The sequence below is a fragment of the Lithohypha guttulata genome (genome assembly GCF_036872675.1).
Source record: "Lithohypha guttulata strain CCFEE 5908 chromosome Unknown scaffold_5, whole genome shotgun sequence".
Taxonomy (NCBI): Eukaryota; Fungi; Ascomycota; class Eurotiomycetes; order Chaetothyriales; family Trichomeriaceae; genus Lithohypha; species Lithohypha guttulata.
The window spans coordinates 788,852-803,006 of NW_027042754.1; the positions used below are offsets into that span (position 1 = coordinate 788,852).

Here is a 14,155-nt window from a genome sequence, read left to right on the forward strand (position 1 = left end):
TGTGTAGTCTAGGTGAGCCAATATGCAATCTCACACACGAGCCTGCTCCCACTGTGCTTTTTGTGTAGCATGCCAAAACGCCTTCGCGACCAGCCATACCATTATCGTTACCACGAAGCTCAATGCAACAATGCTATTCAGTATCTCTTGTACTTCTATAAATCAGTTAGTGAATGCACTATGGTCGCGAAAGAATATTTTACTTACATCTTCCATCCTCCTCCTCTTCCCTTTGTCGAGAGTATTACCAGCACCCAAGAGTGCTTGACCCATTGCTTTAGTAACACCAATAGCAGGTCTCAAAACAATTGTTGGGCTTTGCTTAAGCATAACCTTTGCAGCTCCTGTAGCACTTCCCTCAGCCATGATCTCGCCTGGAACAGCAACGATGGCATCTTTCGCGAGCAAAAGGTCTCGCTCAAGACTTGCGTATGCCCCTCTGAGACCCTGAATTATGCCGAGTGGTTGATCAGCGTAGTGTGAAATTTGGTGTTCCTCCTCCTCTGAGTCGGACGTATGGGCTAAATGCTGTTTGGGTTGAGGTACGAGTGCACCCTCTGCGCTTTGCAGCACTGTTTGAGTGCCGATAGCCAACTTTGCACCTAGATTAACAAGCTCAGTTGTAGTGGTCTTTGCAAACGCAATCGCGCCTTTTTGAATGCTGCGCACTATCCTGCCGTCTTTCTTGTACTCTCGAATTGGCACTGCAATGAGGTCTCTGACGCCAACTCCGACATCTACTAGTGAGCGGACTGGCGCCAGGCCTGCAAGCACTCCTGGTAACTGATTGTTCCTGACATCAGGTGTCCAGATGTTGTTGAGCATGATACCAAGTCGATCAAAACCTGATACCCCATAGAGAATGACTCGCCGCAGCACCATGTCGGACCGCTCGAGGATGATAAAATTCATGAATTCGGTCAGTTTGCCCGACTTCAGTCCAGCATAATCAACCCGCTTCGGTTTGAAGTCTAGCCGTAACTTGATAGGGTTCACTTCGGCTCGTTGAATAAATGGTGGATTGGATGGCGTACCCGAAGGGGCGATTCTATCGTCCTTGAACTCAAAGAAACGAGTCATGAAGTCAAGAGCATCCTGATCGACATGTAATCGTAGCGGAAGGACTGTGATTTTCACAACCATTTCTGAAGCAGCTAAGTCGGCTACCGGTTTGACGTTCAGCAGCTCGACATGAACCATGTCCGTGCCCACCTCGCGTTCGCCAGCTTCGTAATCGTATGTCGCAAACTTTTTCCATGTCGACGTAGGAACGTGGTCAAAAACCACAACATTGTTCACACGGATATCGACAGAGCTTTCAACTTCACCAGAACCAGGTGGGAAGGTAATGAAATCTGCTGCGAGACCTTCAAGTTCGAAAGTAATTTTGTGCGACCTGCTCCGACTTAGTTTGAGCTTCTTTTGCCTAGGTCGTGTGCCTGAGTGACGTTTGCTAGTGGCCGCCGTAATTGTAGTGCTTGTCGCATAGCTGCCAGTCTCGCTTGCAACATCTCCCACATCCATATTGATGGCATTCGCAAGGTCTCGAGGATCGCGATTTGTTGGAATACTGATATAGATCGAATTGAAGAGTACATCACCAACTACTGATTCATCATCCTCGTCCAGCGCAGGTGAACGATGAATGTCGCGTCGTCGCTGCTTCGCTAGAGCTTTGTCCTCAACTTCACGGACAGCTTGGGTGATTGCATCTCGTGTATTCTGCCAATCATACCCGTCGAACAGGTTCCAAATTATGTGGACATCTCTGATCCTCACTTTTACTGGGGACTGTCGTACACTTGCCTCACTTCCCATGCCGTATGTGTTCTGCGAGGAATTCCAACGATGAGCCGTACCACCGACTGAAGAGTTTTGCACAAAGTGACCTGCACGGAAATCGATGAGGCTGTTGACCGTAATATTGCTGACTGGCGGCTCGGCACTTGCACTGACGTTCACAGGAGCGATATGGACAGAACCACCGCCTACAGAGGAATGCGTGGATTCTGACATTACAGAGCTCTCCGACATCTCATCTTGTTCGAGGTATGTACTCTGGTCCACATATAGGTCATTCTGAAAATTCTCCTCTTCATCCTCGTCGATCGAATCATCATTCAAAACCTGATTAAGCTCGCTTTGAGCTTCAGGGGCAAGGATCGTCGATGGGGTAGGAGTCGTGTCGCCTTCGTCGACTTGTAAGCCCAATTCGGGCCCTTGCTCGGCAACAAATACGTTCCCTGTCCAAGAAGCCAACATGTCTTCGACAGGCACCACCTCTGTTCTGTACTTTTCAGCCTTCGATGGTGGGGTAGGAGCCATGAGATTACTCAATATTTGGGTCAGTGTTTGTGTTGAATCTGCACAAGTTTCCAGGAACAGGAGGCTGTTGCGGAATTCGACGTCAACGAACTGCTTCTTACTCAACCGTTCCTCGGTAATCTTTACATCTGCTGACGCAGCAGAAATGGAGCCTACCGGCACAAAGCCTGACTTGATGAGCTCTTGTACTTGACCGCTACGATCGAAATAAAGTCTTGAATCGAGGCCGCTGTCTTCCTTGCCAATCCTTGCGACATCGTCAACAATCATGATCGAAGCTTTTCGGATCTCAATATTTGCCAAAGTAGTGTTGTGTCTGGCGCTATGACTGACGACAGCATCGCTGAACAAGAAGATTCCACAAGCTGGGGAGTCAAGTGGTCGTAGCGAAATCGCCGAGCTATTGAGGGCCAGAGACAATTTGATCTTCCGAGCTAGTTCAGGAGCTTCGATTGACCTGGAAGAGACTTCACTCGCTCGAGGCGAAGATGCGTTGGGGTTAATTTCAAACTCTGCCTTTAAGGCCTCCACGAGCTGAGTGAACGCCAACGATAGAGGTACACTATACTCGAAACAGGCATTGGATAGCTGCAGCTTGATCGTTGGCTCCATCTCATCGGGGATGAATCGACATAAGAGCATAGGTGAGCCCATGATCGTGCTTTCTTGTATGTTTGGAATCAATTCACGGATCAGAGATTCTTTCTGATCGCGGTTGAGAGTGATACTCGAGATCTGAGCGGCCATGAGGGAAGGCACAGAAATAAGCGCGCCCTCCAGCAAGTTACCTTTTAATAGCAAGGGACCAAATTGTCTGTCTACCTCCACACGAGCCGTGAGCTTGCTGACCAACCCGAAAATCAATATTCCTGGGCGATCGTCTTCCGGCAGATATTTGGTGACAGAGGAGAGCTTGGAGATTTCGTCGCCCAACCTGCTCAATCGCTGAATCCAAACAACACCGTCAGCCGTGGCCTGAACGTCTTGGACCGAAAGTCGCAGAACGCTACCTTTTCGTCTCTGTCGTAGGAGAGTGTCGACCATAATATCGTCATCCTGGCCTTGACGCTTGCTAGATGGTGCTAACAATTGGAGCAGCCTATCCAAGTCCTCTTCCTCAGGACTCTCGATGTGATGAAGCTTAAGATCGCCGAGTTTCAGATTTAAGATATCTGTTGTGACCGTTCTGTGCACGATCGGTCCCCGAATCGAAACAGATGAGATGTTAGTCCTTAACCTAGCTGGACGGTAAACAAGCTTGATGGCTGAACTTTTGATCTGTAAAGAGCTCTGTGAACCCACAAGATCGAAAATTGAGGCGGAAATACGGGTATTTAACTTCAACCCCTTGTCGTCTTCATCACTAGGCCGAGCTCGGTTCATTGGATCGTCGAAATATACACTTCGACGCCGTGTTAGCTTGGAAGTGGTCGATGGCTTCTGTTCTTTCATTGTGCTTGCTGATGCAACCGAGTTCCCAAGATCTAGCAAAGAGCTAAGTCCACCACTACGGCTCAAGACCTCGTCAAGCATAAGCAGATCCAGTTTGATATGAAGTGGCTTGGTTGTTATGTCTACTCTGTTACCGAGCTGACGATAAACCAGGTCATCTGGCTCCAGCAGAACACTAGGTGCGAGTACCGACTCCTGTAGATTAGATGCATCGAAGAACGATATTATTTTGTCTTGTCCTTTGTATAGTCCAAGTCGATTGACAGTCAGCTTCTGGTCGGGCACCCCACCACGCGTGGCCATGTACATCTGAACCTTCAAAAGCTGTAGCTGCAACAAAGAAGCTTCGGCCTCAAATACTGAAAAGGTTGATTCGGTCGGTGCGTGTTGTTCAACTAGTCCCTGATCATGGAGAACGTTCCCCATCACGTTGAGAACCAAGGATCCGACAGAGAGGTGCAGCTGAGTATCCACGGGCTTCTTCGTCGAAGAAGACTGTCCCCCATTGTCTGATGACTTGAGAGTAGAAGAGAGGTGACTAGCGGACTTGAGTAGAATATGGCACAAAGACATGTCTATGGACAGATCGATGTTGCCCACAGCGATTTGATAGCTTTTGTCCTCCTCGAACTTTACTGACTGCTCTTTTGGTATTTCATAAACACTTTGGTCAGATGGAATGCGAGCATGAGATGCATGCGTAGATAGCGTTCTGCCTGCGGTACCACGAGTCGTTTCGTAGCTGGAACTCTGCATATACTCCTTATCTTGAGGGATCGTTTGCTTGGCTGGAGCACTTAGGGTCATCTCGTCAATGTAGAAAAGACGTTTGGTACATTGCTCTGACCTCAAAGGCTCAGTGGATCGTGTCAGGGCTTGTCTAGGAGGAGCCATGTTGGCCACTGGGAAGACAGTCGAGGACCTGCTGACTGGCGGGAGAGCCGTGCTCTCAGTTGAGCGAGCAATCGCTCGTGGTGTACGCGGGCCCGTTGCGCTCTGCCTTGGTGTAGCACTCATACTTGTGTCCTCAAAGTGGTTGAAACCACCGGGCATCCTTGTGGATGGCGAGTTTACATGGCTCATGGCGCTCATGAACATACTTTCTGCCTCATGATGACTAAAAACAGTCGACTGAGCCAGATCATCAGGTATAGAGTCAGAGCTGTGGGATCGTTGAGAGAATGATGTGGGTGGATTAATATCGTCGTGACTGCTGCCTGGTGATGATCTTGAGGAGTGGACAACACCGATAGAGGAAACGCCACGTGAGCGATCTAGGGTTGATTCGAACAGCTGCGATTCCTCCAGCATAGATTCGTGTATGCCTAACTCGAGATGAGCATCGTCGTAGGAAGCCGATGAACTGCTCGAGGATGAATTGAGACCTCTAGCATGAGGATCCTGTTTGGTGGAGAGATTCGAGGACGTGGAGACTGTTGACCGGCTTTTGCTCAACTCAGGAGAATTGGTTGAGGACTTCTGTGATAGAAAGTCGTCGTCGATCACCGCATAGAATCTGACACCGAGGATGCGAATATGGCGTCGAAGATTGGTATCAGCAGGAACACCAGATCCAGCATCAGCGCCTGGTAACTCAACACTGTCCACCTCCAGTACGAATTCCTGAGGGTCAGGTATCGACGAACCGTTTGTGATCGGAATAGATAACCTGACGGTAACGTTCTTGATCGAGATAGACAGACGATCAGCAATACCAGCAAAGAAGTTTGTCACGAATCCTGGCAAGGAGAAGCCTTCTGGATTGCCCATGCCATGATCTGAAACTGAGGTAGAAGATTCAAGTGTAGAGTACGACTGCTGTAAATGAAGTGATCTGGAAGCCACAGCAGCTTGTAGTTCTTGCCTACCTTGCTCAGGCTCAGCCTCGAGGAAAGACGCAGCAAGGTCTTCAGGTGCGGGTATAAAATGCAACGACTCAGGGTCTGCATGGCTTCGAAGTGAGCGGTTTCCGCCTGGATCGTGTAGAGTCGTCGAAGCTATCCGTGGTCGGTTGGCTATATCTTTGTGACTTGGTACCCTCCCTGCTCCTTTGCCTGTTCCTGTTTGTCTCTTGTCCTCTGGTGGCTTTGTCTGGTCTGTCTCAACCACAAAATTGATTCTGTCCACTTCAACTTCTATACCACTGACATGAAGATCGGCTGGAATGGTAATTCGCAGGACTCGAATTGAGGCGTGTTTAGGTTGGAAATTGCTGGGTAAGTCGACCCTATCTAGCAGCTTTGATACCTTGATTCCAACATTCCTGAGCTCAATGACTGAACGTTGACCTATGGTAAATCCAAGATTGTCGAGATCGAGGGCAGTACTATCGATAAAGTCGAGGCGGCTAAGTGCATATCTAAGCAGGCGCTTCTGGAAGTAGGAAGGCAGGAAGTATGCTGCCATATTGTCCCTCCTGCCGTGGTTGGGTGGATGTGGCAAGCATTCACGATGACGGCAAGAACATAGTTACGAAGAACCAATGCTGGACTCAGGTACGAGCACAATGTAGTGAGTTAGGTGCCTGGTAAGAGCAGCGGACGACTGGCATGGCGCAGTTGAGAAGTTGTGTTATTTGAGCCAAAGCACGATGATGTCGTCGTTTGTGATATGGTCTGTTCAATCGACACCTGCCCTACGAACAGCGTCCATGCTCGTGTCACTAATGCATTGGAAGTGATGAGCACCAACGCTTTACGACCGCTGAGTTGTGCAGTGCACATGATGGGTCGTCGCGCAATGGTACTGATCGATTGAGTCAGACGACGTGTCGGTCATCGGCTCTTTTAGGCTTCGTCCTGGTGGGGCTTCCCGAAGAGTTTCCGTAAGAGTAGCCTAGGCTAGCCTGAGTGAATTTCTTTACAGCACACGACTGGCTGAGGTAGAGAAGCATATCAAGCCTTCAGATCGCCCTGACTTCGACATAGAACGAAGGATTCGCCACGAACGCTCAGTCAATAGGCGTACTCAACCGACACATCCTTCACAATAGACCATATTCACTACCAAATCCAGGTCAGTTAGCCTGCAGGAGGCCCCTTGACCATCGCCTATTTCAGTCTTAGTCTATGCCCTACTCCTCGTCCTCATCTTCGCTGTCCTCCTCTTCTTCGTCCTCGTCCTCATCCTCATCGTCATCGTCGTCTTCCTCTTCAGACTCTTCAGCTTCCAACGGGTACTCCATAATGACCCATTGACACCACTTCTCAAACTCCGTCCTCCAGCTTTTTATCATCTGTGCCTTGACCGTCTTACCCAAATACCCATCGCTGATCCCCTTCAGCCAATCAGCCTGCTTTTGATCTTCGATAGCACACCATCTAACACTGTTCTCTGCCATCGCTGCCAGCCCTTCGAGTCCGAGGTTCTCGAAGCCCATGAACGACTGCCAGAAATCATGGCTCAGCCCGTTTCGACCGTGGCCAAGCAGGCAGGGATCATCATTGTTGAGCGATACGGGAACGCCTCGAGCTAGTAGTGCGGGCAATGTGTGACCTAGGATCGAGCTCGACAATCTTAGGACCTCATTCGATATTGGACAGCTTTCCACAAGAATCTTCTTCTCCTTGACCATGTCAATCAGCAGAGGATGCTTGAACAGTGAATAGCCATGACCTATCCGCCTTGTGCCTAGCAATATTGCGTCAAACAGGTTGTTGTCTGTGCTATCTCCATCTCCTAAGCATTCTCCAGCATGAAAGAAGAACGGGATATCAACTCCTGCTTCGGCGCATTGCTTTTTGAACCAGAACAATAACGGTGTTAGGTCTTCCAGCGTTCGTCCCAAGTCTTCTTGTCCAACACAATCAAAACCGCATATCAAGTGTGGGTACTTCTTCTTGATGGCAATACACTGCTTCATATTCTCTGCGATCGTCCGGTTGTCGAAAGCTCTTATGATCGTCCAGATCATTCTGCAGCCTTTGAAGTTCTTGCCCAACTCAGTCTTCCTGAACTTTTCTATCTCTTCACCCCATACCTGGAAGAAGTGCATATATCCTGGAGCATCGGGCTTGCTCTTGCCTGTAGAAAAGAACTGGAAGAGGAACGCTAGCCGCATGTCCACGTACATGATACCGTCTTTGGCCAGGTCTGTCATCATCCGCTGCATCGCTCTTCGGAAGATCGGCTCGTAGAAGAGTAGCTGCTCGACTATCGGGAACGTGCTTTGAAAGCGTCGCCAGATTGCATCCAGGCCATGATGGTGGTGTAAACTCTCTTCAGGCGTCAAGCGACACCTCGACGCCAACCACTTCTTGAACGTGGTGTCATCATCAGGGAAACTCCTCTGGGCTTCACGTATCGGTATCGGCGTATTAGCCACATAGCTGTTCTTCCAGATACTCATACTTTTGCTCGTCTTACCGATTCTCGTCATTTCAGCTTCGGGGAAAAACCGTAACTGAAAGTTGGGCGGGGACAACCGTCCTGGGCCAACATCTCGTCTTCGCTCAACAGTCAACGCCTCAGCCGCGAGCATACAAATACCAGGCTCTCGCAAGTTCTCGTCCACCAACCAGTCAACATCGCACATAGCATCCATATGTGCATGCAGCAAGCACCCCTTTGGCATCCTTTCCAGACAGCGCCAGAGCTCAGTCGACTCAGCTCGTTCCCTAGCCAAGCTGAACATCATTCCCGGATAGAGGTTGCCATCGTTGTGCTGCGCCAGACTTTCCTCGTACTCACTCGTCCATTTCTCCTTTAATTCTCGCTTACGAATGGACTGCAGAATTTTGGCCGCCCGCTTTGCCATTGGGGTCATAGTCGCTTGGAACGCCCGATCATGTCGTTGCTTCTTCTCCTGTTCAATGAGTGCAGCACGACCATTCAGGTATTTCTGTATGAACGGGTCCTCGCGCTGAGGGACACCCTCGTCCAATTCCCATTCTTGCAGTGAACTGATGGATTCATTTTCTGATGCATCGCCCATGATGATTGATAGTGAATTACTACACTACAGATATGGGTATTACGACTGGAGTTTTCGACGGTGAATACACTCTTTGCAGGTCTGCACAACCAAATTTGTTGTATATTTACGAGTCATGTGGGGCGGGTTTGACAGGAGGGACGATCGGACGAGCAAATGCCTGAATAGTAGTGCTCCGGAAATCGGCGGGCTGCGTTCCAATCAGAGCGTGTTATGAACTGTGAACAAACAGTTCGAGTACAAGACGATGGTTATATCCAGGACGGGCAAACATACACGCACACTGTCACGACGGAGAAGAAAGGAGCTGAACGCAGACGTGTTTGATCTCAGAAAGTTTGAGTAATTGAATTAGGCTGCCATGGGCTGTTTCGCTAGAAGATCGTGCTTCCGTCACCCATGCCAGGGTCGAGAAACCAACAGGTTGAAGTTATTGTACATAGATATCGAAATAGAACATAGGTTGTAATTAAGGTCGTAATCCATACAATGCGTACCATGTAAACAAAAAGGCTCCCCTATCCTCAATGCATACCATCCGCGTGCAATATAGGTGTGCTGCGGCCGTGCAAACTCGGCACACTCGCGGCCAGAGAAGATCTAGGGTCGAAGGTGCCTGTCCGGCGTCTCGGACTCTTCCTAAGATTTCTCCTTATTTCTTGTTCTTCGCGTTGTTCCTCTACAATTGGTGCCGGACCATCTGCATCCATGACTGACTGCTGACTTTGTGCTGCTTGCTCTTGAGCCTTCGCTAGGTCAACCGCTGGCGAGTTCGTGACTGATGGTTCTAACTTGGTCTTGTCTGCATCGACCTTCTTCTGCGCAGAGATCCTGTCGCGCTCGTATCTGGAGGAAACATCGCCACCAGTCCAAGTCGTGCCGAGAAGACGATCCCAAAATGTGAAGAATGGTTGGGAGAAGTTGGTCTTGATGCCCCAAGATTGATGGTGGATATCGTGATAGGCGGCATTATTCGAGGTGATGTGCTGCAAAGGATCCCAAGGGAAAGCGTAGCCGCAGTGGTCGTCAACTGTCTTGATCGTAGAGCAGGTGAAAAAGACCAAACCTTGCCTAATAGACATTCCCGTTACCAGATATGCCAAGCCTGCTCCCAATGTGTCCAGTGCGAAGCCCTCAACGGGATGATTGTAGAGTGCTCCGTAAGCGTAGGGAACGTAGAGTCGATGATGTCTCGAGTGAAGCCAAGTATAGAGGAACTTGTTCATATGCATGGCTCGGTGGAGGAAGTACTGCCATGTGTCTACTATCGTGATGGCAATCGCGAACTGGATAGAAGGAATGCCAACATGGTAGATGACTTTGGCTAATGTCGTCTCCCAAAGCGCAAATCCACTGAACGCGTACTGTCCACCAGCCAGGGCACTTGCTAGTGTCGGGTAAGAGGCGTATAGCTGATTAGCAAGCTTTGGCGCATTCAGACCAACAAGGGCCAGTGCTCGAGGCAGGTATATTTCTCCAATCCTGATTCTTCTTGCCCAGACCGCAATATCATACTGCTCTTTACCAACCATCTCTGGAGGATCGAGGTAAGCCATTGCATAACCAGCCATGGTTTGGACGATTTGCTGAAGTATCACATCTCTGAAGACTTCGTATCTAGACACATGATTCCTTTTTAGAACTTCGGCCGGAGTATGCAATCTGTACTGCGCGTACAAGTCAAGCTCATCGAGTATGTGAAAGAACAGGGACACGATCCAGTACGCCGCAATGGGGGAGATCAGCTGTAGCCAGACATCGGATAGCCCCGGAAGGAGTGAAGGACGAGGAGAAAGGGTGTACGAGGGAAGGTCAGGAATAGATGTCGTATGATTCATCGTAACGGGTGTAATTATCGAGCTTAACATTCAGTCCAGCACACTGGCTGGTAACAATTCGTGATCAGCAGGAGCTGCTTGTTCAAGGAGTGGCTGTTGCAGGTGCAAGCTCTGAGGAAATGGTTCGAGGCGAAGGTGACCTGACAACAATGAGACGGGGCACCAGTGTCGAGAATGTCGAATGTAAAAGAGTACAGGGATCGTGTGTAGTGTAAGAAAGACAGAGAGAAGACAAAGAGCTATTTCTGAATTATGTTGTGACGAAGCACAGCGTATTTCTTGCTCACTCATACGCGATTTTGCCTCTCCTGATCATTCGATGGAGCCGGGAGCCCTGACTTTCGTGGTTGGTGACATAACGAGCCGATCGAGGCCGTGCAGGCAATTTTGAAGCACTGACAGACCCTGAAACTCTCCAGGCGGAAATTGAGCTCTCGTTCGGTCTCGGCCAAAGGATAAATCCGGCCATCTTTGCTCGTTCGGTCAACCCCACAAACATGTGATTTTCCTGACTTTTTGCACGCGAAAGTGTTGGTCGAGCCCCTCCACCCTAGTTCAGCCTGCTGCGAATATTTTGACGATTTCCTACGCAAACCGCAAACTACTTTCCACGCCAGATTGACTTCCTTCGCACCTTTTCAACCTTCAGCGCAAACACAAATACCGTCAACATGATTATCTACAGAGTGCGTTCCTCATCGTACGACCACTGTTCTTAGACTAAGTGCATAATCAGGACATCACCACCGAGAACAAGGACGAGATCATCTCCGACACTTTCGTCCTCAAGGACGTCGGTGACGGCCTCTGGGAGGCTGATCTGCGACTGATCACCAAGGGTGGCGAGAACTTCGTGCTGGCGGGCGCCAACCCATCGGCAGAAGGCGAGGACGCCGATGAAGGTGGTGAGGGTGAAACAACAAGGGTCTTGGATATTGTCGACCAATTCAGACTGAATGCGATCGAGTCTAAACCCTCCAAGAAGGGTTTCACATCCGACATCAAAAGTAAGAAATCAAAAGAGTAGGTCAGAAGTGCGGCTCGCTAACGTTGCGCTAGAATATATGAAGAAAGTCAACGAAGCCTTGAAAGCCAAGGGTACATCCGACGATGTAATCAAGGCTTTCCAGTCAGGCGCCCAGAATGCCGTCAAGAAGATCCTAGCAAACTACGATAACTATGATCTATATGTGGGCGAGTCCATGGAAGAAGGTTCGATGTACGTCCTCGTCGACTTTCGTGAGGACGGTGTCACCCCATATGCCACGGTCTGGAAGTATGGCCTTGAAGAATATAAGGTCTAAGCTGCGGTAGACAGAAATTTTTCCATGCAGATCCGCGCAGTGCATATCAAGGGCGTTGCTGCAATGACATCTAAGCAGCGACAGGTTTCGACGTGGGATTACGCAAGTTCCACTCGGTGTGCTTCAAGCATCCGGAAAAGGATCGATTGTCTAACCTACTCTTAAAGTTGGCACATTGAAAAAGTCAGGAGTTCACGTTTCATGACATAGCTTAGCAGCTGATCTAGGTCGAAGTAAGGAAGAAGACGATGAGACAAAGTCGTTCATGATCTACTTGCTGCAGTTGATTTCACGTATTTGAGTGTCTCTGTAGGCGGGATCTGTTATTCTCATGCCGAGATTTGTTCTTATTCTTGTGCTTCCTCTATCAAGGACATCATCCATCTTCCTTAAGGTCAATGAGGCATCTGACTCTCTCGCTCGAAGGTTATTGCAGGCTGTTTCCACTCTCTGGCCAAACGAGTGGTTCCTTACCTTTGAGCTGCCGTGGTCTGCATCACTCAGTTTCCTGCTCTTAAACTGTTTACGCTTTCATGACTGCGAAAGCGGACCATCAACGCCTGAGATGAAAGCGACGTTACAGCGGAAACATCATGTGGTACCTCAGTGTACCTGGTATTACACATCGACCCACAGTCCTGCTATATTCCTCTGTTGAATTCGACCATACCACCAAGACCTCCCTTACTATGGAACTCTTCTTCCAGCGACGATGCGCTAACAGCTTGTCGTTGAGGAAATGCAGCCAGTGCCAATGGCAGAGCAAAGATACTCGTAGTAAGGATCAAGCCCAAATTGACCGGCAAAACCATCCTTGGCCGTTGTTTCAGCCAGTCCGTCTTCTGCAGCCTTACAAGTATCAAAGGCGGTAGGACCATGATAGGTGTTGCATTCAGCACCCGACTGATAGCAGTTTCTCCCACAGCTAGTGTCGCAGCTTTCTTGCTCTTGCCTATACTTTGCACTTCTTTGCCTGTCTTTTCTCTTGCTGCCTTCTCTTCATCGGTCTGCACTGGAAAGATATCGATACCTCGTCGAATCTCTTCACCTCTCATGAGGAAAACGTTCAATGCACCTGCACTTGCGACAGCTGCGAAAGGTACTAGCCGTCCCAAGATCATTTTCGTGTTCGGCGAAACGCTTTTCAGTCGCGGCACAATAGCATTAAGACCTAGAGCAACTGTGCAAGACGCTGTTACAGCAGCAAAGTAGTTCTGTACCAGTTGTCCTGTCGTCAAAGCCGTCGATTTGTTTGCATTGGCACTGTTAATAGCAACGTTCAGAGATTGATTCGTAATCTGCCAAAGCAGAGTGCCGGTAGTTCCCATGCCTGGAGTCAGCATACCTGCCGTCACAATCAAGTTCGATATCACGAAGGAGGACATTCGAAACGGTAGGAAGACGGGTTGACCTGTGTCTGACCAAGGTTTTAGCACAATCCCAATATACCAGGATAGCAGATCATACCAGGATGCAAAGTCGAATCTATCACCTTCTTCGCCTGCCATAGCTCAGGTGTCATGCTCTGTATCTCTCCCTTCTTGTACGATGTGACCAATTGTTTCGCATGCTCAAGGCCGGAGGAGGAGACGAACAACGTTCTGTCCTAATCGTCAGCCTTCTGCTCAATGTGCGGCTGCTGAAAGATGCTGGGAAGCTCGAACTGAAGCTCTAAACGCCACTCACCATGCGTCCGGCAGGAATTTTGCACGCATGTCCCTACCTCGGATCAGCTATGTCTATTGACTGGCGCACGCGACCCCAGTACGACGAGAGGTCGTACCGCGACGCTGGCGGGTCACGGTTTCCAGGTAGAGCCGCCGACATTGTGACCACTGCTGTCGTCGATTTCAAGCTGGCAGAGTGTAGCTCGCGACCAGAAGACTGGAAGCTGTTCGGCGGTGAAGCTCTGACGCGTTCAGATACTCAAACTATCGTAGTTCTCCGAGATCGCGGGGATATGCTGTAAGCTTGGCGTGATGCAGGTACTATTCGAGTACTGTCTGCTGGGAGTAATGCGTGTTTCAAATTGCCGATTTTGTTATGTTTGTTACCACATATAAGCGGCAAGAACATCAGCGCCTGCCTCAGCACAAGGATGTCAGGGACAGGTGCCAGCATTTCAAGTCCAGCAAAGCCCACGCATTCTAGGATCACTGGCAGTACTCACAGTGCTACCATGAAAAATGAAGAAGGTGTACTCAAAGCAAAAGAGACCCTCACAGCCACAGTGCCGAAGCTGCCTCGAAGCTGCACGATGACACCAGTGCATTGTTTAAACTTGCGGATGTTGGCATTACTCA

At 49.4% G+C, this 14,155-nt stretch overlaps 4 protein-coding genes across 4 annotated transcripts; 1 reads left to right on the plus strand and 3 right to left on the minus strand.

Moving 5' to 3' along the window:
* Positions 1 to 137: 137 nt before the first annotated feature.
* ATG2 (autophagy-related protein 2) lies at positions 138 to 6,183 on the minus strand (the record flags this gene model as incomplete). Its single annotated transcript, XM_064901065.1, has 2 exons — positions 138 to 155; positions 208 to 6,183. The coding sequence occupies 2 exons, from the start codon at positions 6,181 to 6,183 to the stop codon at positions 138 to 140; spliced, it is 5,994 nt and encodes a 1,997-aa protein (XP_064752141.1).
* Positions 6,184 to 6,850: 667 nt separating this feature from the next.
* On the minus strand, positions 6,851 to 10,281 carry LTR64_006737 (uncharacterized protein; the record flags this gene model as incomplete). Its single annotated transcript, XM_064901066.1, has 2 exons — positions 6,851 to 8,694; positions 9,246 to 10,281. 2 exons carry the CDS (start codon positions 10,279 to 10,281, stop codon positions 6,851 to 6,853), a joined length of 2,880 nt encoding a protein of 959 aa, XP_064752142.1.
* A 938-nt stretch (positions 10,282 to 11,219) lies between these two features.
* Positions 11,220 to 11,852, plus strand: LTR64_006738 (uncharacterized protein; the record flags this gene model as incomplete). The annotated part of the gene is made up of 3 exons (XM_064901067.1): positions 11,220 to 11,234; positions 11,285 to 11,555; positions 11,608 to 11,852. 3 exons carry the CDS (start codon positions 11,220 to 11,222, stop codon positions 11,850 to 11,852), a joined length of 531 nt encoding a protein of 176 aa, XP_064752143.1.
* Positions 11,853 to 12,493: 641 nt separating this feature from the next.
* fsf1 (Sideroflexin FSF1) lies at positions 12,494 to 13,679 on the minus strand (the record flags this gene model as incomplete). Its single annotated transcript, XM_064901068.1, has 3 exons — positions 12,494 to 13,269; positions 13,320 to 13,453; positions 13,576 to 13,679. 3 exons carry the CDS (start codon positions 13,677 to 13,679, stop codon positions 12,494 to 12,496), a joined length of 1,014 nt encoding a protein of 337 aa, XP_064752144.1.
* Positions 13,680 to 14,155: the final 476 nt, after the last annotated feature.